We start from the raw sequence: 24,416 nt of genomic DNA, 5'->3' as shown, positions 1-24,416 counted from the left end.
CTCTCTCACCATCTTCTACACCTTTCCTTTCATTCTTGCTAACATTTTTCTTTTGTCTCACATCATACCTAAACCTTCCTCCACCCATTACAACCTGTCTGCATATGCCTCTACAACCAATCTGTTGTTCTAGACTGGAAATCCTCCCCATCTTCTGCAGCGGACCTTCAGTCCTCTCCTTTCCACGTCAAACCCCCACCTCTCTAGTTGTTCTTCCACTTCCTTTCTGCTTTCAATGCATGTCATTTGCAGACATCATGGTCCACAGAGATTTCTGTCTAACTTCATCTGTCAGTCTGTTCATCACCACACAAACAAGGAAGACCATCTCACCACTGCCTCACACCTCTCATACATGTCCAATTTCCATTGGCACCCTGTGGATGACTGTACCATTGGTGGTTGTTGTTACACCTTTGCCACGATTAGTATAAAATTTATTGTTGTAGTTTGCACGACTGTATTGACTTTGGTTTTACTGGGTGCCCTTCATGACACAACCCTTTGTATTTACAAACCATCTCACAATTCCCTGTTTAAAATTGAACCGTGTGTTTCACCATTGAACTGAACAAAATCGTGGAGAAAGTGAATTGTTGCATCTCGACTGGATACCACTAGGGTGACGTTGAGTGACAATGAGTTGTTTTAAATTTAACACAACTGATTGACACTCAATTGTGTTAAATGTAGGAAGTATTTATTGATTCTTTATTCTTTAAGTAAATTATACCAGTCTTAGTGTAACCCAGGTATAAAAGGTTTCTCTTCATTGGTACTTACCTATTTCCAAATAAAAAAAAAACTTTTCCGAATGTCTCGGTTCTTGTTGTTTCGTGATACACAATTCATATATACATATACGGCACGTATATATATATGTCCCATGTCCTTTAGCCGGACATGGGACAGGTAATGCGTCGTGCAGCCTTGTGGTTGCATTTATAATTGAACATGAATAGGCAGCGTTCAGCTGCCTATGGACTATGATGACACATTTTCCTTCGCAATGCATCACGGTAGCGTGGCCGAGCGGTCTAAGGCGCTGGATTAAGGCTCCAGTCTCTTCGGGGGCGTGGGTTCGAATCCCACCGCTGCCAAGAATTCTTTTTGGTACGTCGTTGTTTTTCCTCAACGCTTGATCTAACAGTTAAAGAAAACACATGCAGAACGAATTAGTGAATAAAAGGTAAGTTAAAGTAAATAGGTTATAAAGACACGTGACAGTGCTCAGTTCCGCAGTTTGGTCCGAATAGCATTATTTGCACGAGCACGTCCAACTCCCCACGTGTCTGTTGAAACAGCGTCAACATCATGGTACCTCAAGCCCGGTAGTTTGCTTCAAGTCTAGTAGTTCACTCATGGACTGTTCTTGAACGTGTTATATATTTAAACTGCAGGGGGTGAGCAGGTGAGGCCTCACGCTGTTTCTATGGGGATGCCACATGTCCAAAGTGCTAAATCTGATGTTTTGTCTTGTTTATCATAAATCTCTGATGTGTGTGTTAGCACGCTAAGCTACATTACTCTGGTTAGCTTAGCTACAGCCTACCTTCAGTTTTGGAATTTTCAGAAAACTCCACAGTTAAAAGTGTCGTTCGTCTCTGTCTACTTAAGCGCGTATTTGTAAAGAAATGTTATTTTGAGTGTCTCTGTTGTGGGGGCCTGTGGCTAGTAATTTAAAGAGCTGATGCTTGCTAGGCTAATGAAGCTAACGAAGCAAGAACTATCTGACTTTTCTGAACTGTGGGCCTGCAGAAAATTGTGTAACCAACATAAATCACAGATTGACAAGGATGCTGGACGTCGTTTGTATTTAGGGAAGTGAAAAACTTCAATTTTTTGGATGGTTGCGTACTATTACATCAGTTTCGCCGTGATGGGTCCGTGAAAGCATCATCTGACATGCTGCATCATCACAGATTAGTTTAGATCGCATATAGATACAGAAATGTAACTTGTTATACGTTTAACTACCAATGAAACACTTTTTTTTTTTTTTACAAATATAATGTACATCTGGATTACTAGGACTTCTGTTAAACCTTTCTGTTCTTTTGGATTACCTGCTGTAGCATATTAAAAGCAGTGTTAATCAATGACGGATTCTTGCTTTGCATTTATTTTGTCCAGGTTGAAGTCCTCTGATATATCACTGCTGCTCCCCTGATCCTATAGATATGGCCAGTGGAGATGAAGATGATCCAATTATAGAGGAGGTATGTTTACGTCTGGAATTTAAATAAAGTTTCAATCCTCTTCTGATCACTGCTATGCAGCAACTTTGAGCCATGAGAAATATGTATTTGAATGAATGAATTAAACTTTATTGATCTCAAAAATAAGGAAATGACCATGTTTATGGGTAAATGTAGTTCCCATTAAACTAGCATGTATTAGTGTTTGTTTTAAGCTAATTTGAAGACGTTTTTCTGTGGTCTGCGGTCGATTGAAAAACAATCCAACATGCTGTTGTCTAACAATTCATCTGTGTTTACACTGTGACCTTCTCTAAAGAGAATGGAAACTACTGACAGCCTCTGAAATCGGTCACATATTTACATTAAACAACATTAACAGTATTAGGCAAGTGGTTTGGTTTTTCCAAACGCATTTTAATTAGAGTGGTTAATTTTCACATACATGTCCTCCATCATCATAAAAAAAAAAAACAATTTTCATCAGAGTGTGGGTCATCAGTTTCTTTGGGAAACCCCCCCAAAAAAGAAGAGCCTCTGAGTTTTGCAGCATTTTTCCTATAACCTGATCTGCAGGATTGCATATTGAGCCATATGTACAAAAAGGAGTGCCGCTGCTTTGGGGTTTTCAACTGGAAATGTCTCCTTCAGTTTACACTTGGTGTGGGAGTTTTAGTGTGTAGATTAGCAGGTGGTTTGTACAAAATGCCCAAGGAAGCCTTTTGTGCCATTGTTTAAGAGAAGTTGTTGTGTTTAAGAGGCAGATGTATTCATAGGCAGAAAAACCTTTTTGGTATTGTTTATTAATATGTTTTCAAAAAAACTATTTTTTAATTGACTTTTTGTGTACTTATGTTTCATGCACTTTAGGAAGCAACGTTATGTATGTAAAGTGCTAAACAAATAATGTTTAGTTTAACAATTTTCTTATTTATTATGTTTTAAGACATTTTATTTAGATAACTACATGAATAGAAATGCAGTTAAGACTCATATAATATTACGTTGAAAACCTTGAAGCTCAGAGTCATTTGTGCAGAGTGGAAAAGTCTGATTTTCATTTGTGTGTTTCTGTAGATTGACGTGTACCTCGCCAAAAGCCTCGCAGATAAGCTCTATCTTTTCCAGGTAAGCATTTCCTTCATTATTGTGCCTGTTTTTATATTCTGCTTAAAACCTTTTACTTTCCTCATGGTCAATGCTTTTTATTTTTATTTTTTTATTTATTTTTTTTACTGTTAAATGGAAGTCAGTTGAATGTGTTAGTCACATAAATATACACATAAAAAGGAAAAATTGAATTCAAAATTATTATTCTTTTTCTGTTTTGAGAGCCACAAACATAATGAATAAGCATTTTTTCTGCCCTTTCAGATGTTTTGTTGAAAATGTGTAACTTGCACCAAACCCATTTCAATTATCTTGATTTTAATGAAATGTTTCTGTTAAAATTTGTTCTTCAAAATGTTCCTTTTTTAGTCATTTATTCCTTAAGCTTTTAATTATTTATCTTTAATAACAGATTAATAAAATAGTATTTTTTCTAAACTTTGATAGTTGAAAAAAAGCTCTCCTCTGGCTTGTTGTGTTGACTCATCGTTTAATCTTTCGTTTTTTGTGCAGTATCCTGTCCGGCCGGCTATTATGACCTATGACAAAGTCACTCATCTGGCGGCTAAGATCAAACCCAAACAACAGAGGGTGAACAAGCTCTAAACTCCAATTTTTTTTCATCTTCATGTGCTGTTTTGGTCATTACAGAAGTCCCACTCTTGTCATGTTTGCTCATATACATTTTTTTTCCAGTTTGATTTCTTGAAGTAGAGTCTTACTAACTCATTATCACGAGAATAAAAAGAACGGATTTCAGGACATAACAGAATTAAATTACATCTTCATCACGACTTTAAAATGAAATACCTCAAGAAAGCATTTTAAAAAGTAGATTATTATTGGAGACCACTAATTTTTCTGCTCAAATGGCTGTTTTCAAATTCATTTATGATCGACAACTAGATCACAACTAAAGTAATCCATTAAAGGTTAAAGATAAATCTATTTTTTTCCTAGATCTTCTCATATTTGTGACAAACTGTTAAGCGTTTCTATTAAACGTATCCTATGATGCCAAGAAAACAGAAAACCGTTTTCATCAGATTTTGACTTAATTACTTGTTTGCTCGAGAAAATGAGCTGTCATTTTGTTTCGTTACCTTAAGAAAGCAGTGTTTATCTCGCAACTTAAGTCGTTATCTCAAGAATATAGTCGTATAGTTTTGTTTTAACACTTTCTTCAGGTATACTTTAAACTTTCAATGCTCACATTTTCACTCATTTGTGGTCATCAGAAGAACTTTAGTGAATCTAAATGTATGACTTTCTCTAAACTGCTGCAGACTGGAAGCAACGTCTAAGTAAAATTTCACATATTTCTACGTCTCAGTTTATTTGAATATGAATCCAGTCGTTTTGTCCATAAACAACGACTTAACAAGTTAGTTTAATGTTGAGTGTTGAGTGTCAACATTTAAAGAAAGCTGGATTTTAGTTGAAGTTCATGTCAAGCTGTGTTTGCTGACCTGCACATGTTTGTCCAGGTGGAGGTGGACATATCCATGGACACCATGAGTCCAAACTACTGTCGCAGTAAAGGAGAACAAATAGCTCTCAATGTGGACGGCACAACCTACGATGAAACCACTACGTATTCCGCGTATGTCTCCTTTGGTTTTAATCGCCACACTGAAGCGCTTTGACACTTGTCTGAGTTCTTCATCCTTTTAATCCTCTTCAGGAAAATGATGGACAAACAGACCTTTACCTCCATCCAGGCCACCACCAACACCTCCAGATATGCAGCTGGTGTGTTCCGCAAAGGTCTGTCTCCATGCTCCACATGCTGCTTAAGTGACTCAATCTAAAGAATAACCTTTTTGAATTATTTAACAGTAAAATGCAAAATAATCCCCCATCAGACTCTGCAAAGCCAGATGAAAGTGTCATTTCCTGCTTGTGTTTTTCTGCCGCTAACAGGCGAGCTTCATGTCACTCCTCTGACGGGAATCTTGCAGTTGAGACCCAGCTTCTCTTATCTGGACAAGGCCGATAACAAAACCAGAGAGCGCGAGGCGGCCAACGAAGGTGTGTTTACCTCCCAAATGTAATATTCAGAGAAATGAGTTTGCTTTGGGTCAGTGATGGAAAGTCAGGAGGTTCTTATGTGATAAACACCAAGATCCTTTGAGTTTTGTCCTCCTGTTTGCATTTTCTCATTTAACCGATTCCTACATGCTATTCAATGTTTATTTGATTATCAAAATAAAAACAAACGTGTCCCTGTGAATTCTAATAAAGACACCCCCCCCCAATAAAAAAAAGAGGCCTCCATGAAAATGTGGATAAATCGTTGCAACCTTTGCCTGCAGGTGGCGACTCGTCCCAGGATGAAGCTGAAGAGGAGGCCAAAGCTATTACAGTACATACTGACAATAACACACAATGAAGCTCAAGGAAGAGAAACCTTCGCGGCTCTCCAAACGCATCATTCCCAAAATACGTTCTGCTTTTGTTCCTGTCAGGTGAGGTTTGCTCGTCCCGAGTCGGAGCAGGCCCGGCGGAGGAGGATCCAGTCGTACGAGTTCCTGCAGAAGAAGCAGGCAGAGGAGCCCTGGGTTCACCTGCAGTACCACGGTGTGAAGGTGAAAGGACAAGAAAAACCATCCCAATCTGCATCGTATGCCAGGCTGTGGGCCGCTGTGGACACATTTGGTGACCTTGTTTTTGACCACAGGACGGACGCTCAGATCATGAAAAACAGTACCTGTTCTGTCCGTCTGTGGACGCCTCCGAAAACTCAGAACTGGTCAAATCGCCAAAGTGAGTCGCAATGATTTCAATACGTTCAACACTCTGAAGTAGAAACCTGTGATTTCTGCTTTGGGAACACTATCTGAGCTGATGGGCTCTGATTATTATTGGAGTGAATGTGCGATTAGTTGGACACGTTTTAAAAATAAAAATAAAAGTTTTTAGCCTGGTTTTGTCTGGAGCCCTTAAACAGCAGGACTTTAGCTCCAGTGCTGATGTTATTTGAAGTACCGTAACTCTTTAACTGTTCACATTTCCATAATTCCAACAGATTCTTAAGAGGAGAAAAGCAGTTTAGCAATATGCAACACTTTACGTTAGTAATGTGTTTTTAGCAATTAACACAAACCCACGGATTCTGAAGCATAGAAAAGCAGCAATTAACGTAAACCACTGATCAAAATCAGTTGGGATAACTGAAATTTGGTAAACTGTCAAAGAGCATGTTTTATTTCCTGTCTCTGCAACATCTTTGGTATTAAATGGTTAAAGTCAGGAAAATCTGTGATGTGAGATATCAGTGATCAGTGCTGTGATGACCTGAACTAACAGCAAAACATAAACAACTAAATACATCATTTCCATTTTACTGCAACAGTCTGATTTAAATAAAAGTCAACATAAACCTAAATTATTCTCCAAATGACGTAGCATTTAACATGAAAGGCCTTCATTTGATTGGTCAACGATGTGAAGGAGTCAAATGTATAAATGACTGCATTTGATTCGATAAATACTTAGAGCTGCCTTAAGATCATTTTAGCTCGTGTGTAAACATTCAAGGTATCCATTTATTGCAAGTAACGCCATCTTTTGCAATATTCATATTGCATAGCCTGTTATGTGATGACGATACATTTTCCGTCAATTGTGCAAAATCACACTTGCTAATTGATGCAAACTTCCTGTTTGCTCATGTGCTCGGTCATCATCATCTCTTTTCTTAATGGGTTCCTGCTCACGGAACAAAATCCTTCATCTGGTGTTTGTTTCATTTTAGGGAATACTTAGCAATGCTGATGCCGCCTCTCACTGAGGAGAAAGTGTAAGTACCCGATGATCCGAACATAATGACGTGAGCAGGGATGCATCCTGATCCTCGTTGTCTCTCTGGTGTGTTAGAGCAAAGCCTGCTGGGCCCAGTAACGTGCTCTCCATGGCTCAGCTCCGCACGCTTCCTCTGGCAGAGCAGGTCAAGACGTTGATGAAGAACGGTGGGCTAGACTTCTTTAAACGTATCGATTTGTTTGAATCTTTGATTTCATTTTCTTCACTTGTTTTCCGTTATCTACAGTCAAAGTGATGCCTTTTGCCAATCTAATGGGCTTGATGGCGTCTGGCGTGGACCAGACCGCAGTGCTGCGCTGCATCCAGCAGGTGGCACTGTTGGTTCAAGGGAACTGGGTTGTAAAGAGGTGAGATTAGATTAGGTAAAGGAAAGAGATCCCTCCAGAGACGTTTCATGCTCTAACACATCAATGTTTTGTCCTCAGCGATGTTCTGTATCCAAAAAACACCTGCAGTGCTCACAGCGGCGTTCCGGCTGAAGTGCTCTGTCGCGGCAGAGACTTTGTGGTGAGCTGCTGACCCCGTTTGTGTTTTTCTGTTGGCATGAATACAAAGAAAAGTGAATGCTCTGGCTTTACATGATACATATAAAACTAATGTTTTATTCCTCAAGATTTGGAGGTTCACTCTGGAGCGTTCTGTGATGAGAAAGGAGATCGCATCCATCATCAAAGTAAGAACCAATGATGTCTTGATTTTAAATGTAACACATTTTTTGTGTGCTGTGCTGATTTGTTGCTTTTTTTCCTTCTTGAAATCTCCCTTTTGTCCAGTGGGGTAACCAGCTTCTCTTCTTCTTCTGCCCCCTTCAGCTTCCTCCGGAGGACGTGAAGGAGTTTCTGGAGCACGTGGCCGTTCCTCGGGTCAACCGCGGCTGGGAGTTCCTGCTGCCCACGGACGTGGACTTCATAAGGAAGCATCCAGACGTAGCACACCGACAGAACATGCTGTGGCTCGGAATCCAGAGCAAGTATGACGAACTCGAGCCACTGAAAAAAAAATTCCTTTTTTGCCTTTTTCTTCAAAAAAAAGTTACCAGTCGTTTCCTTAAAGGTTGGAAAAGGTGTTTAATGTCTGTAAAGAAGACTTTTTGCCCAAGAATTCCCCTCAGCCTGGTGAGGACAAGCTCTACATGGCGTTTTTAAAATGGTGATGATTTTGTCTTTACTTTTCTGACATCAGTGTGTTCTGCTCCAGAGCCCGTCCACATCAGCGGGGACCAGCGCCTGAAGATGGCTCAGGATCGGGCGAAAGCCAACCAGTCGTCCCTGCAGAAGGATCTGGATGCTAAGCATGCAGGAAACATCGTCCACATCAAGCAGGAGCAGAGTAGCGACAGAGAGGACGAGCCAATGGACACCTCCTCGTCTTCTGCCCCCAACGGCTCGATGAACGGTTACCCCGCCTCCTCCCCCTGCTTCGATCAGGTCAACGGGGGGAGCCCCGCGAGCGTGCCGCCTCCGCAACTGCTGGACTTTGTGAAAAAGACTTTCCGGAAGCATTTTGTATTGACCTTGAACGAGCTAAAGCGACTCTTTAACCTTCACCTGGCGTCTTTACCGTCTGGACAAAGTGTCTTCCACTCTGTCTCTGATCACCTGCTGCAAGACGCCATGCTGCTCTGCCAGTGCAAACAGATCCTGGTGCCTGTGAGTATTGAGGTTATACTTGATTAACTCCTTAAATATAAAATGATCTAGAATTTAAATAAACTTTTACTGTTTGTGCATAAAAAGTAATTATTGTTAAGATGCATCCTGATTCACAACAATTTGAAAAGAGAAATCCTCAAAAAATGCAATTTTTAGCTTAATTTTCTTTATTTCATGTCATCCATTTTGAGAAAAATGCTGTAAGAGCATGTTTGAAACACCAAAAACACTGCTGCAGGATGATTCAAAGAAGGAAAGCTTTTGTGTACGGAATGCAAAACAACAGGAAGCATAGAAACCACTGATCTTGTACTACAGAGACTACATCCGCCCATCAACATTTTAGAAGAACAGGACCTGAACCACTGATGCTGCTGAACAAAATCTGTTACTAAGTAAAACTCTTGTCACAATCGTAAAATAGTTTAAGTGGCATTTGCAGTAAGTCTGGATGTTGTTGCAGATGATTTGTATTTGTGTCTCAGGCTTCCTGCTGTTGGACCACAGTGCTGCTGAGCAGGCTGGTTGTCGGTTCAAGTCTTTTCTTGTGAAACAGATCTTCAGACTGATTAGAGGACTTGGTGGTTTGGCTCCTTTGTCATGTAAACCGACAAAGAGCTAATTTCAGTGTAAATGGCCTCTTTCCATTTTAGCTCTGATTTATTCTCATGTTTTAAAGCATTTATCATGTTCTGCTTGGATTAAGAACCGCTGCTCTGGATTCCCACAGCTGCTAAAAGCCCCCAAATGCTGGTATCAGTTTTCTTTTCTCACTAACGACTTTTAACAGTTGCTTTTAAAGAAGAAGCCTCACTCAGGTGATGTAAACCTCTCAGGGTCTATCAAGGCCATCTGACGCTGGTGTACGGTTCTAGTACTCTATTACTCTTTTGGGTCATGGCTCAGAGAGAACAAAGAACTCTGGTCTTATTTTCTCTACACTGTCTGTTTTGGAGGATTTTAAGACACTGGCCTAAAGCCGTCTCTGTTATGCAACAGGTGATTAGCCCCAAAGCAAAGCTCCTTACAGCTCTGAAGTAGCTTTACTGCAGGAGGTTGTCTTCTTCAACTCAACCAGATCAAGACCTCAGTTTATCATTTATTTATCGCTTAAAGCTCCACTCTGATCATCTTTTGATCCATTTTTTAAAGCGTTGCCATTGTAGGTTCTACATCACACCCAAAAGCTTTTTCAAACGGCATTTTTCTGTCTGCTCCTGATTCCCAACGATTTAAATAAAGAAATATTTAAAAAAAGCAATTTTAAGCTTAATTTTCTTAATATATGTCCTTTATGTTTAACAGGAACATGAGAAAACAACAACTCCATCTTAATCGAAGTGCGTCTTTAAAAGAACCACTTATGGATCCGTATTGAATTCTTGTCAGGAGAGAGAATCCAGTTCTCTTTACAGTCTAACTTCCTATCTGACCATAAAATAAAGTTAATGAGCTGTAATTGATGCAGAAATGCTTTTTTTTTTATCTATTGAAACACCATAAACCAGACTCTGACTACACAGTTCTCCTAGATTTGACAGTGGATGTCTGGACTAGTTGTTGATGAGCATCCTGAAAACTCTGCCTCAGGTACATCGAGTATAGTCCCATAACTATGACTCGACTCATTTGTCAGATTAGTAGGTTTTGTGTCTAGAAATGGAAATCATCAGAAATGAACCTTTTTTTTTGTCTGTTTCTTCAATGTTTTAGTTTCCTGCACAAAGCAAAGCAGCTCCTGATGAACAAAAAGTGTTTGGATTGTGGGAGAGTGGAGACAACTTTGACCAGGTAAGAGCACCTTCAATTCTTTGTGTATTTCTGCTTTAAATAAACTCTAGAAGAAATCCGATTGAACTCAAACACTTGTATGATTATAAGTTTCTGGCTGTAAATGCTCATCTAAAATCATTAAAGGGAATCTTTTATAGTTGACTTTTTAGCCGTTTCCTGAAGGATAACTCTGTGAAACCATTAAGGTCAAACATGTTTTCCCGCTGCAGCATCGTCGGCTGCTCTACGACCTCTTCACCAAAAACTTCCGGGTCAGGAGGGGCATGGTTCAAACCAAGCTGTCGCAGGAGCTCGGCGACACGTCGAAGGCCGATGTCGACAGAGTTCTTCAAGTAAGAGGGCGTGGCCGAGGCTGAGCATCCACCTCCAACCAGCTGTGCCTCATCATTCCAACCTGCTGTCTATCATTATAGGAGTGCTGCAGCAGCCACGCAGGCTGCTGGTACCTTAAAGGAACGGTACCATCCTGACCACAAGCGTGTCGTCGCCTCCAACCAATCAGATCCTCTCAGAAGTGTCCAGTGGGAGGGCCAATGAGAGATGAGAACTAATCGCAGCCCGGCTGTGGGAGCAGAAGGCGAAGACGTCTGCTGTGTGCTCAGAACGAGAAACTTTTCCAGACCTGAACACAGGCGCTAACGCAGATAAACGCCTTCTTAGCAGGAGAGGCAGATCGGAAAAAAACCACAGACCTGCTGAAAATACACGGTTTATCAGTTTACTTTGGCATTTGTGACCTCATGTCAGATGTTTTCTCACTAATAAATCAGGATGGTGTTTACTATTGAAAGCCCCAATCGCTCTCAAAGAGCTGTCACTTTGTTTTTTCCTGATTTTCCCAGAGAACACAAAACGTTTGTCTGCCACAAAAATAACACTCATACGGTTCATTTGACTATTTTTATTGCATCAGATTTTAGTTTAAGATTAAAAATTGATTCCACTGTTAGAAGTTTCTTATGTAAAGTCATTTCAAAAGGGAAGCAGGAAACAATGTTCCTGCAGTTCTGTGTTTTAGTCAGTTTTGAAACAAATGAATGAGTTTTTTTCTTTTCCCAGCATATGTAGGTTTTAAAAATTGTTCCTGGGAGTGAGTTTTGATTTTCAACATAAATCAATAAAGATGCAATCAAGAAAATGTGTTCTGCTCGAATGTACGAATGAGAACCCTCAGCAACAATTGAACACTTGAAAGTTTATACATTAGAAGTATAGCATGCATACGATAGACCAGGGGTGTCCAAACCTTTTGCAAAGAGGGCCAGATTGTGTGGAAATGTGAGGGCCAACCATTGGGCCTGACATTCTTTGAACTATTTGAATACAGTTGAATTTGAATTACACGTGTCATTGTAAGGGGATACTTTTCATTTCTCCCCATTACACAAATACAAGTTTTGACAAAAATTGTTAATTTGTAAAGATTTTTTTCACTCTGTTCTTTAATAGCATGTTGCAAATGGCATGTCTCGTGTCAGACATATCTGACATGTCTCTACGATCAAGGAATCGTATGCAGTTTTTAGAAAGTACTGCATATTGATTTTACAAATGGAGACATTACAAAATGCAGAAACCCTTCTTAATCTGGCATAAGCACTACATCTTTAGTTAACTTCTGTGAGACTATAAATCTTTTCTGTAAAGAAACTGAACAGCCTCACTTGTTTTCCATCTTGGTTCATAAAAGATCCTGCAGACAGAAGAATGTCTGTCATCTCCACTTTATAGATAGATGACTTTATTAATCCCACAATGGGGAAATTTCATTTCTGTGGCAGCAACACGACATTCAGAAATAATCAATATAATATAACATCAATAAAGGACATCACAAATGACATTTATATTAAATAATTTAAAATATTACTAAAATTATTATGAAAAGTTATTATCAAAAATGAGATTCTTATTAAATAAAGAAATAAATATTAAATAAATAAATACAGCTGCAAAAGTGTAAAAAACATGCGGTCTGCAAAACATGTAAACTGTAAAAAAAAAGAAAACATAAATTTTTTCAAAATACAGAAATAACTAATGAAGTTCACACCAAAAACAAAAACAAACAACAGTTCAGGAACAAAAAAAACAATTTAAAATTGAAAAACAACAACTACAACAAAAGTAAAATGAATCAATGACTAAACAGAAAAACACCCCTGGGACCGTGGAGTGTCACTTTGACACGGTGTTGTACAGTCTGATGGCTGTGGGGAGGAATGACCTGCGGTAGCGCTCCTTCTTACACTGAGGGTGCAACAGTCTTGTGCTGAAGGAGCTGGTCAGTGCCTCTACAGTTTGGTGCAGAGGGTGGGAGGGGTTATCCATGATGGATGTCAGCTTAGCTAACATCCTCCTGTCCGCCACCTCCTCGATGGACTCAAGTGTGCAGCCCAGGACAGAGCCGGCCTTCCTAACCAGTTTGTTAAGCCTCTTCAAGTATCTGCCTGCACTGCCCCCCGCCCAGCACACAACTCCATAAAGGACCACTGAGGCCACCACAGTGTCGTAAAAGGTCCTCAGCAGCTGTCTGCACACGCCAAAGGACCTCAGTCTCCTCAGCAGGTGAAGGCGACTCTGGCCCCTCCTGTACAGAGCATCCGTGTTGTTGGACCAGTCCAGTCTGTTGTTCAGGTGAACACCCAGATATTTAAATGTGTCCACGACCTCAATGTCTGAACCCTGGATGTTCACCGGTGACTGTGATGGTGAGGACCTCCTGAAGTCCAGGATCAGCTCCTTTGTCTTGCTGGTGTTAAGCAGCAGGTGGTTAACTTCACACCAGCTAACAAAGTCAGAGATGACCCCCCTGTACTCCTGCTCATCCCCCCCGATACACAGCCTACAATGGCACTGTCGTCTGAGAACTTCTGCAGATGACAGTGGTGGGAGTCGTAGGTGAAGTCTGATGTGTACAGGGTAAACAGGAATGGGGAGAGCACAGTCCCTTGAGGTGCCCCCGTGCTGCAGACCACCACATCAGACACACAGTCATGCAGCCTCACAAACTGTGGCCTGTCTGTGAGGTAGTTGATGGTACATTTAGCTTCCAAAATTAATTCTTGATTTGTAAACTTTGAGTCAGATTTTTGTTTTACCGTGAAACAGACTGTGCCGGGTGAAAACAGGTTAAAAGCCTGTCCAAAGCAAAAACGTTGTGTGATGTAACCATGTCAAGGATGTGACAAGAACCCAAATTTGTTGCTGAAGGGGTAACTGCAACACTGCATTTGCAATTCCCTTTTTAAACAATATTTACCAAAAATCCCAACACAGTGAGGCACACATTTACAAATGAGGTTTATTAGACATGAATGAAATGCACAGCTTGTTCTGTTTTGTATGGCTTCACGCAGAAACATCCAGTCAAGGTGTCCAGATCATCCACGTTTACAATGTGAATTAAAGAGCCCACGTTGCTTCACCATCCACCCCCATAAACGGTGTCAAGCGGACACCAGATACCGCTTGGTGCACTTCGGTGTGATTTTATAAACAGTGGTACAGACTTTAAGCTTAACACACAACAGGCAGCAGAAACGACCAAACTGCAGCTAAAAGAAGCTTCTAGGAGTTCCTTTTTTCAGGCCTTCACTGGATCCATGCTCAGACAAACCTTCTTTTAGTACATTCACAGCCAACTAACCTACCGTACAATCGACTGAACATCAAAAAACAAAAATCATTTACAGTGAAATCTAAGCACATCCATGACCTACATACTCTGAAGGTCAGGCATGGGTTCATTCGTCATACAGACAAGACTTTTAAACAGATTCAGATATACAAAAGTTATATCTTATGGGGTTCCCTTTGTTTTCTTGAAAGAAAGAGCTACTTAAAGCAAAAACATATATATACATATATTTTTGATGTGCATTTTTTGTCAAATATTTGGACATAAATCAAAGATAATCACCTGAGGAGCAGCAGCTGAACCGAGCAGTGAATTTTAAAAGTGCTAAGAAGTGAAAAACTGTCACATTAATGACGGTAATAATTTAAAGTGGTATTCGCCTACTTAAAACTTTATTTACATTCTTTTTAACATTTACTAAGAGAAAGTTGACCTGTTTTTTTATAGCACCAAATAGCCAGAGGGTTAAATAAGGGTCTTTTTTCCTTCTAGAAAACTATAAGAAATGATCAAATGAAATGACGGTTGATGAAAACGTTTCCCCAGAAAGGTTTGTGATGGTGATGCTACAGTCAGTGCTGTTAAAGAGTCTGTGCAAATGACAACTGTCCTGTTGGAGTTTCAATCTAAACTAGCATTTCTGGACGCAGTAGAAGCTGCCGGCTCATCATGGCCTCTCTCGGTTTTCACTCAGCTCTTCTTTGGTTTTCTTAATGCGGGAGAAGATCTCCCTGAAGAGCTTTTTGTACTCAGGCTGGTGGAAGCCGTCGTTCAAGTCCTCCCATTGAGACAGAGCTGGCCGGGCTGGGTCCAGATCTGCAGACTGCTCCTCCTCGTGATGCCCGTCCTGCTCCTCCCTCTCCACCCCTGGGCGGCAGCGGTTTAGCAGCTCGTTGTACTTCACCTGCAAGGCACTGTACTGGGCGTCAACTTCACTGAGCAGCGAGATCCCACGGTATTTCACCACCTCAGCCCGCCGCACGCAGGAGCACTCGTGGTCATAGATCCTGTTGGGGGTGTCTGGCGCCTGTGTGGCCTTCATCTGCCGCTCACTGGCCCAGCGTTTCAGGACAGATGGGCTCTTCGCCGCCGGCTCTCCTTCGCTCTCCTCTTCTGGGTGCAGCAGGAAGCCTTGGATGCAATCTGGCCTTAAAGATCTTGACGAGGATTCCAACTTCCAAAGCTGACGGAGCTCCTCTGCTTCTCGCTCAAGCTCGGACACCCTCGCCTCATGGTTTCGAAAGGAAGAAGAAGAAAAAATTATCATCTTGATCATTTTTAAAAGTGTTCCCATGGGTCTTTTAAGTATGATTATGACATCTTAATTAAAATCCAAAAAACTTGGCAGTTTTGTAGGACTTAGTTTCTGCCTAGGAGCTGTAGGTGAAACTGTTGGCACAAAGTCTGCCCCAACATCCCGTCATCCATCTGTTTACATAGTCTTCTGCAATTTTAAGCTTAATTTTCTTCATTTATATATATATATATATATTCCATTAGAAAAATGCCTCAAGAAACAAGTAAAAATCATCAAAGACACCATTTTTAATCAAAGTGGGTCATAAATAGTCTTCTGCCTCTCAACATATTCTTTCAAACATGAACAATCCTTCAATAAATCCACAGACGTACCTGGGATCCCTCCAGCTGTGACAGCTGTTGCTCCAGCTCGGCGTTCTCTTGCACGAGCAGGTCAGCCCCACGCTCCGCCTCCTCCCTCCGAGCACGCTCAGTGGCAAACTGCACCTGGAGAGCACGGAGGGACTGCCGCAGCGACGCCTGCTCTTCCTCGTGCCACGACGTGACGGAGGAGTTCTCGAGGTCGATTGAGGCCTCCTCAGCATCACAGTCAGACCTGCAGAGACACAAAATGTGCATAAAACCCCAACCAGGAGAACTAAACGACCTCAGAGCACATTATGGTAATTTAAGGTTTGTTAGGTTTAGAACATATAATTTGAGAGATTAGTTTCTGCTTCTATAAATTTACAAACAAGTTTGAAACAAGGGGAGAAATTAGCATTTATTTCAAGTCAGAAGAGACCATTCTTTTCATTGTTTAAATTATTTATAATAAAACTTAGACTTTGTTATATATAAAGTAGTTTATGGTTTGGTAGGAAGGCTTGACCCTTATTTAAACCACAATTTCTTTATCGTTTTTGGCTACTTGTCTTTAAGTAGCAAAAACATTTTAGTCATTTAACTCTAGAGTAATCTAAATTCATTTGAAAATTCAAGAAAAAAATGGAAACAAAATAGTAAAATTTATAAAACCCAAAATGACACTTTAAAAATGATAAAACCTCATTAGTCTCTGAATTCACCAGTGAGTTTTCCAGTCACACCAGCTGTAGAAATGACATGCCTGAAAATTACAGGCCTCTCTCACACAATAAATACTTTTTTGCCCCCCCCCCCCGTATCTGTACAGTCTGTTGCTCTTCCTCACTACTGTTACCTAACTGTGTGCTAATCTGTGACGCATGTGCTAAAAAAAAAGAGAAAACAAAGTCAAAGGTGACAGGAAACACACAGGAGGTTCAGAGGGTCAAAGATAATCAGCCTAGTTTAGCCTCAGAGGGATGCTCGTGTGACATCACAGCAGTTATTTCGGTTTTTACACACCAACGGAGATCTGAAAGCCTTTTTGAAATGTATTTATTTATTTGTGGACAAAATCAAATGGAAAAAAAAGAGAAAAATATTCTAATCTGCGACCAAAGGCGATTAGATTAGTATCAATCAGCCTCAGAGAGTTATCGCTGCATGGGCCGTCTTCCAGCTCAGACTTTGACCTCCTTCCAACCTCGTCCCCCAGACTGAACTCTGACCCAGCTCAGACGCCGTTATCCTGGACTCCTCCGTGCAGCTGGCCCGCATGAGTTTCTCAAACCGCATTACACACGGAGACTAAACCCAGGAAGTAAATAAAGCTGCCCACCGCCATCCGAGGGGAAGTGGCCGCAGCATGGAAAGGGGATTAGTAGAGAGGAGTTAAAGCTCTGAGGATTCCTTTATCCTTTTTTAAAGCTTCCAAAGAGCTTTTGGATCTGTGACAAGGAAATTAAGATCAATACATCCCGCTGATTAAGAGGAAATGTTTCCAAATTGTAGTAAAGTAGCTTTGAGAGTTAAATAGACGATTTGGAGCATTAAAAGAGTCAGTCTGTCCTGTACCATTTTGTTCTGGTTCGTCAGCATCTTTTCATCCTCACCCGAATGTGTTTTGCAGCTCCTGCAGGCAAGAAACACTCTGAGCGCTGCGAGCAGAAGACCTCCGTCTCGGAGGAGGTTTCTGGGACTGACTCAGCTTCAACTCCTCCACCTTATGCTGCAGCTCCTCCACCTGCGTCTGCAGCAGGTCCACCGTCTCCGTCAGCCTGTACGGAAACCCCCAAACCTCCAACGTTAGGAAGAAAGTAAGAAAGGAGTCTTCCAAAACATTTCAAAGCCTTTTCCATTGCCTCACCCCTGGATCTTCTTCTGGGCCTTCTTGTTGTCCAGAACCAGTTTGTGGTTGCTCTGTTCCAGCTCCCTGGCCGACAGGTCGAGCTGCTCGTACACTTTAGCGTGCTGGTCGTTGACCTGCCTCAGGAGGTCTACCTGCTTGGTCAGGTACTGTCAAAACAAAAAAATAACCCTAATGCAAATGTCATTTCTGGAAGACTATGTGGGCGTGAAATAAAATTGAAATTGTTTAATATTTGCTAGAGGCTGTAGCAGAGTGACAATGGCTTCAGGCTGGAACGAAAACGTTTTAGAAAATCAAAGAACATCCAGACCTTCCTGAAAGTTGAACAGATTTACAACTATTCATTTCTGGAAAATTCCCGGGAAAAAGTTATGCCACTGTGAGAAGAACAATCCTGCTCTGCTAAATGGTATTTAAGGTCATTTTATTGAAAAGAGTTGGCAAAGACACAGAATTTAAAACACATAATCTGATGACACATGGTACCATTCATTCTGTCCTTTACACGAATCGGCACATAAATACTTCAGCGGAAAAGAAAGAACTCATTTCTGTAGCTTCAGGAAGAAATTTCAAATTGAATAACATTGTAACAGTAAACAATTTTTAACATGTAGCCATTTAAGAAAAAAAAGCCAAATGAATCATTGAAAACCTAAAGTTACGTTCACATCGCCCTCGGCAACGCACCGTCAAGCAGCCTCTTTCAATGAAAAGTCTGAGTAAATTCGCATTTCGAGCTTCCCATCCAAATCTCGCGCATTCACGTGTAGCTATGCAAGTTTTTAGGTTTTCAGGCTCTACGTACCGAATGCACGGCCACTGAACCCATGTTGCTAGTTAAACCAGGTCAAACGTTGACCAATCAGGGACTCTGATTTGGTAGCGATGTTTGGATGACATCCCCTTTAATTTAACCGTTTAAAAATTGATCATGGAGGGGAAACTAGTAATTGTGATTTGTGCTCAGACAGACCTAGATGACACCAAGTCTATCATCAGTCATATATTAGAACAGAGCTGTGATAGAAAAAGCAAATTTCACAAGATTTGGACCACATTGACATTTCGCACCAGGCCTCTTGCTACTAACACGCATTCTTGAACGGACATCAATTGTCCAAAGTTTACGTATTTACAGAGCAATCCACTGTAAGATTTCTCCTACAAGATATTTTAGTCACAACAAACCCAAAAAACAAAATAAACAAAAAAACACACCACTATGAATCTTCCACCACCATGCTTAACAACTACTTGTAGGTAGAATCCTTTGGTTTTCTCCAAACAACACTTTCTGAAATGTTTTTTTTTTATGCTAGCAAAGTCATCTAGGAGAAAAAAAGGTTATTTTTTTGGCATTATTCCTTTTTTTTAATTAGTGTTTAAACTAATTACATAAATCACTGGTAATATGTCTCATTCTTGTGGACACAAAAGAAAAAAAACAGCGGCTTTAAATATATATTAAACTAGGCCAGTATGGCATTAGGGAAATGTGTGACGTACAATATTAGTGTTCAATATTGTGATGCCAATATGATTTGCAATAAATGAATAAATGGCAAAACAAAAAAGAGCAACTAATACATTATGTCTATTTCAGTTTGTTTGAATAAAAGTCAGCATAAACTTAAATTATATTTCAAATGACCCTCATCAACACAAGAGGCGGGTGTATACACTGGGGCAAAAAAGTATTTAGTCAGCCACCAATTGTGCAGGTTTTCCCACTTAAAAAGTTGAGGCCTGTAATTTTCATCATAGGTAGACCTAAACTATGAGAGACAAAATGAGAAAAAGAAATCCAGAAAATCTCATTGTCCAATTTTTAAAAGAATTTAGGATTCAGGATTTCTAGCTCTCACAGATCTGTAACTTTCTGAATATAACAGACACCTGTCCACAACCTCAAACAGTCACACTCCAAACTCCACTATGGCCAAGACCAAAGAGCTGTCTAAGGACACCAGAAACCAAATTGTTGACCTGCACCAGAATGGGAAGACTCAATCTTCAATAGGTAAGCAGTTTGGTGTGAAGAAATCAACTGTGGGAGCAGTTATTAGGAAATGGAAGACGTACAAGACCACTGATCATCTCCCTCCATCTGAGGCTCTCTGCAAGATTTCACCCCGTGGGGTCAAAATGATCAAAAGAACGGTGAGCAAAAATCCCAGAACCACAGGGGGGACCTAGTGAATGACCTGCAGAGAGCTGGGACCAAAGTAACAAAGACTACCATCAGTAACACACCAAGCCGCCAGGGACTCAAATCCTGCAGTGCCAGACGTGTCTCCCTGCTAAAGTCAGTACATGTGCAGGCCTGTCTAAAGTTTGCTAGTATTAGGAGGATCCAGGAGAGGATTGGGAGAATGTCCTATGGTCAGATGAAACCAAAATAGAACTTTTTGGTAAGAACTCTACTCGTCGTGTTTGGAGGAGAAAGAATCTAAAGAACACCATACCTACTTTAAAGCATGGGGGTGGAAGCATCATACTTTGGGGCTGTTTTTTAGCAAAAGGACCAGGACGACTGATCCGTGTAAAGGAAAGAATGAATAAGGCCATGTATCCTTAGATTTTGAGTGAAAACCTCGCTCGGGTAATGAAGGAGTGGTTTCGTAAGAAGGATTTCTAGGTCCTGGAGTGGCCTAGCCAGTCTCCAAATGTTAACCCCATAGAAAATATCTGGAGGGAGTTGACAGTCTGTGTTGCCCAGCAACAGTCCCAAAACATCACTGCTCTAGAGGAGATCTGCATGGAGGAATGGGCCAAAATACCACAGAAGACATTTAACTGCTTTCATTGCCAACATAAAGTATATAAAAGTATTATATTAAATTTTTGTTATTGACCAAATACTTATTTTCCACCATCATTTACAAATAAATTCTTTAAAAATCAGACAATGTGATTTTTCAGGATTTTTTTCTCATTTTGTCTCTCATAGTTGAGGAATACTTATGATGAAAATTACAGTCCTTTCATATTTTTAAGTGGGAGATCTTGTACAACTTGTGGCTGAATAAATACTTCTTTGCCTCACTGCAACACCAAACCATCTGATTGGTCAAATCGGAGGCTTTACTTAATTGGTTAAATATTTCAAGCCAATAGGTTGTTGTTTTAACGTGTTTGTAAACATCTAAGGTACGTATTTGTTGCAGTCTACATCGTCTTTCGGAAAAGAAAATGCGTGTGTCACACAGGCTATCACGATAAATTAGCGATGTATTGTGTAGGCCAACGTAAAACGCCTTTAAAAGAGACAAAGAGTTACATTGATTAGAATCAATTAGATTTCTTGGAAGGGTACAATCCACTATAAAGATCATTTAGCCACTTGGAAAACAGAAATCTGAAAATGCATGCCACAATTTTGACTTTCAAGAGCAAAAAAAAAAATTCTGGAAAAAAGTTTTATTTATCTAATATTTTTATTTTTAAAATTATAAATACATCCCTTTATGGAGACAAAAGCGGTGTGTGTCTTGCAACAAAAGATCTTACAGCGTTTTGTCTCCAGTATTGAATCCATCTTTGAGTCTTTGTCAGCGATTTATCTAATCAGTCATCACACTCAGAACATTGTGACACTTTCAACTTTTTATTTTATTGGCTCGTCCCCATCGTTTAGAAAATGCTAAACTTGCATTCAGATGGGTTTTTATGTGGTTTGTGTTTATCAGGCAGCTATGAGAGGCAGTAAAATGGTAATCAATCGTAAACCGCTTCAGTTCAGCTCTTTAGAGATTAACTGCTGGAGTCTGCAGAGACATGCGGACAAAGACTTGGACCCAGTCAAATCCTAAACTCTATGCAGTGTGGTCTAATTGCAGAAAAAAATGAACGAATAATACATTGTTAATTTTCTAGATAATTAGAAAATTATCTAAAAATTTTCTAATTATTTTCTAGATAATAATTATCTAGAAAATAATTATTATCTATTTTCTAGATAATAATTATCTAGAAAATACATCCCTTTATGCTTTTGTCTGCATAATGGGATGTATTTGACAGAGTACAACAAAACTATTTATTTTGCTTTAACATTAACAGCTATCTCGATAAGTTATTTGCCTCTTTTAATCTTACTTTGATGTTCAAATCCAGCAACTTTTCAAAAATTCTCCCATCAATGTGACCATCTTTTTAAAAATATAAATATTTAAGATCGACTCGTTTCCGACTTTGGTGATGTTTTGAATACAGGAGAAGCTTGTCCTCACCTCGATTTCCTGCACTTGTTCCTGGTTGGTGGCGTACATCTGCTGCAGGCCCTGCTCCAGCTCCCGGTTCCTCTCCAGGAGGGTCTTCCCCAGCTCGGCTGCCAGCTGGAGGTCTGCAGGAGAGACGGGGTGAGCAGGAGCCAGGCGGCCTTCATGGATCATGGTTGTGTGTCACAGATGGAGGAAGGAGGACCTACAAGCAGCTTTGTGAGGGGGTTATTTTGGGCCTGGCAGGAGCCCAGCAACCCCACTTTTTCTAAGAAATTCATTTATTTTATTTAAATAATTTAAAATCAAAATCCATGGAGTTTTTATTACATGGAGTGAATGTGAGGTCACACAGCAGAGGTTTCTCCTTTTTTTTCCTCTTTGCCGCATGTGTGCATCTTGCTGACTTTGCCATTTCCTGCATGTGTCCTAATCATTCAGCACCTTTTTTGCATTGATTGTAGACATTCATTTTATCCCCAAATTTCACATTTATTTTAAGTTAATATGTAATATTTTTAAATATCATGAATGCACATTTAAACCAAAGCCTCAATTTTGTAATTAAATGTCAAGCTAAGGTGAATAAGCGCAGAGAAACAAAGGAAGGAGATGTGTATGTACCACGTTCAAGGTCCTGCTTGTCAAACCACGGTTCCTCCTCCTTCATCTCGAATTCCTCCTCTGCAATCATGTCGGTCAGCATCTTCCTGTCGATCACTCACTCCAGCCGGCGCTGCCGCGATCAAACCCACAACCACCTCAGCCAACGGCTCAGTCAGTGAGCGCCCTTCCCGCCCGCAGCAGCCGGTGCGCTCATCACTGAAGGGACAGACAGTCAGCAGCCGGCTCTGCCCTGATGAAACTCCGCTTTCCTGCGATTTGAATGAGCTTCCGGTTTGCACTTTCACAATAAATGTCCCGGATTGTTAACGCAACATGACATTACCCAAGATGAGAAAATGAACTTTGTTTTTCAGAAACTAAAAAAAGCATTGTAAGATTAAAATAATAATAATAATAATAATAATAATAATAATAATAATAATAATAATAATAATAATAATAATAATATATAATAATAATAAATTAATTCTTCAGGTGAAATTCTATTTCCATAAATGTAAAATTAATCAAACATCATCATAGTGTACTAAATGCCTTAAAGATGTAAGAAAATGTGCATGAATGTTTTTATGTAAGTAACCTCCCCTGGTTGTTTGTTATTGTAACTGAATTGCTGTTCGTCCTCTACTTAAACTCTGTTCAAGTAAATGAAAAAATAAATAAAGCTTAAATTATTAGAGCTTGCAAGTCGCCTGAGTATTATTAACAATACTACTCATATTTAATAAATTATTTCACACTCGACAAACCAACTGAATGTAAAAAAAAAAATCATAGATGGATTTGATCCGTATTTTTGAGCCTTTTTGGTTCATGTTTTTGTGGTTCAGTTTTCTGTCCCTTCTGCCCATCTTGTCACCATGGGGAGCCGGGCATTCAGTTGCTCTGCTCCCCGGCTTTGGAACTCACTCCCCCCTGACCTCGGCAACACTGACACACTCCCACATTTCAAATCAAAGATAAAAACTCATCTTTCCCAATTGGCCTATTCACTTTAACATTGACCTTTTCATGTTTTTGTATATTTTTTATTTAATTGTGTATTTATTTAAATTGTTGTTTTAACTGTTTATTGTATTTTATACTGTATACATGCTGTGCGGCGACCTTGAGTGCCCAGAAAGGCGCCTTATAAATAAAATGTATTATTATTATTATTATTATTATTATTATGTTGTGTTTTATACAAACACGCACAATATTTCTTCCTAGTAGTGCCACACAAGTTCTTTCTAGAGGAGAGAACTACTCTTGGACTTTTATTTTGAAGAATCTGGAATGAATTTCCGGAATGGGCTGTCAGTTTTTCATCAGTACACCTGCTGACTTCCTCCAATTGCAAAAAACAAAACAAAAAAAAAAGACACCAGCGCAGATTCCCGTTATAGCCACACGAGGGTGCTGCAGAGCCAAAAAAGTTCACAAGCAAGAAACAACCATGAAGATAAAGATACATTTAAATTCACAACTATGAAACTAGTTGTTAAAAATCTCATAGATAAAAAATAGGCAGACTTTCCTTAATGTAGATTCTTTACATTATTTATATGCAAATAAATACATAACAATAAAATCTGCCAACTGCAAAGAAGTCCTTTTGTTTTGTTTTCTAAAACGCAATGTAGATTTTTTATTATTTGTTTTGCTATTTTGATTGTGATCTTTAAAATATTTTTCAGTTGAGTGAATTGTTGGTGTGATTTGCATTTCAGCGCTGCTGTAGATAGACGTTACTGACTGGAACCATCATGGAAGCAAATCCCAGCCCCAGCTGACAGAAACAGAGGCTGGTGGCGGAAAATCCCACCAGTGGACAAAACAAAACGGAAAGACTGCAAAGAAGCTCTGATCATAGCACCACAGTAATACTAC

General features: G+C 39.9%; 2 protein-coding genes and 1 non-coding gene across 5 annotated transcripts; 2 read left to right on the top strand and 1 right to left on the bottom strand.

The window, feature by feature from the left end:
* The first annotated feature begins 1,018 nt into the window (after window positions 1–1,018).
* trnal-aag lies at window positions 1,019–1,100 on the top strand. Its single transcript has one exon. It is a non-coding gene; the product is annotated as a tRNA-Leu (tRNA).
* On the top strand, window positions 1,046–11,717 carry polr3e (RNA polymerase III subunit E). Of its 3 annotated transcripts, none has more exons than XM_011488307.3 (21): window positions 1,046–1,113; window positions 2,134–2,219; window positions 3,276–3,326; window positions 3,822–3,899; window positions 4,796–4,911; window positions 4,993–5,075; window positions 5,232–5,339; window positions 5,624–5,673; window positions 5,777–5,896; window positions 5,989–6,074; window positions 7,066–7,110; window positions 7,188–7,279; window positions 7,360–7,480; window positions 7,559–7,640; window positions 7,747–7,806; window positions 7,946–8,103; window positions 8,187–8,248; window positions 8,331–8,782; window positions 10,499–10,576; window positions 10,789–10,911; window positions 10,993–11,717. In XM_011488307.3, exons 2-21 carry the CDS (start codon window positions 2,181–2,183, stop codon window positions 11,047–11,049), a joined length of 2,061 nt encoding a protein of 686 aa, XP_011486609.1. In that variant the 5' UTR covers window positions 1,046–1,113; window positions 2,134–2,180; the 3' UTR covers window positions 11,050–11,717. The 3 variants fall into 3 exon arrangements, with proteins under 3 accessions (XP_011486609.1, XP_011486607.1, XP_004080514.1); XM_011488305.3 differs by having other exon boundaries at window positions 1,072–1,189; XM_004080466.3 differs by lacking the exon at window positions 1,046–1,113 and adding an exon at window positions 1,246–1,411.
* A 2,148-nt stretch (window positions 11,718–13,865) lies between these two features.
* Window positions 13,866–23,589, bottom strand: cdr2 (cerebellar degeneration related protein 2). The gene is made up of 6 exons (XM_004084986.4): window positions 22,542–23,589; window positions 21,930–22,042; window positions 17,692–17,840; window positions 17,438–17,602; window positions 15,852–16,074; window positions 13,866–15,447 (listed from the first exon to the last, which is right to left on the bottom strand). Exons 1-6 carry the CDS (start codon window positions 22,621–22,623, stop codon window positions 14,887–14,889), a joined length of 1,293 nt encoding a protein of 430 aa, XP_004085034.1. The 5' UTR covers window positions 22,624–23,589; the 3' UTR covers window positions 13,866–14,886.
* Between the last annotated feature and the right edge of the window lie 827 nt (window positions 23,590–24,416).

This window comes from Oryzias latipes, chromosome 19 (genome assembly GCF_002234675.1).
Source record: "Oryzias latipes chromosome 19, ASM223467v1".
Taxonomy (NCBI): domain Eukaryota; kingdom Metazoa; phylum Chordata; class Actinopteri; order Beloniformes; family Adrianichthyidae; genus Oryzias; species Oryzias latipes.
This window is presented reverse-complemented; position numbering and strand designations above follow the sequence as displayed.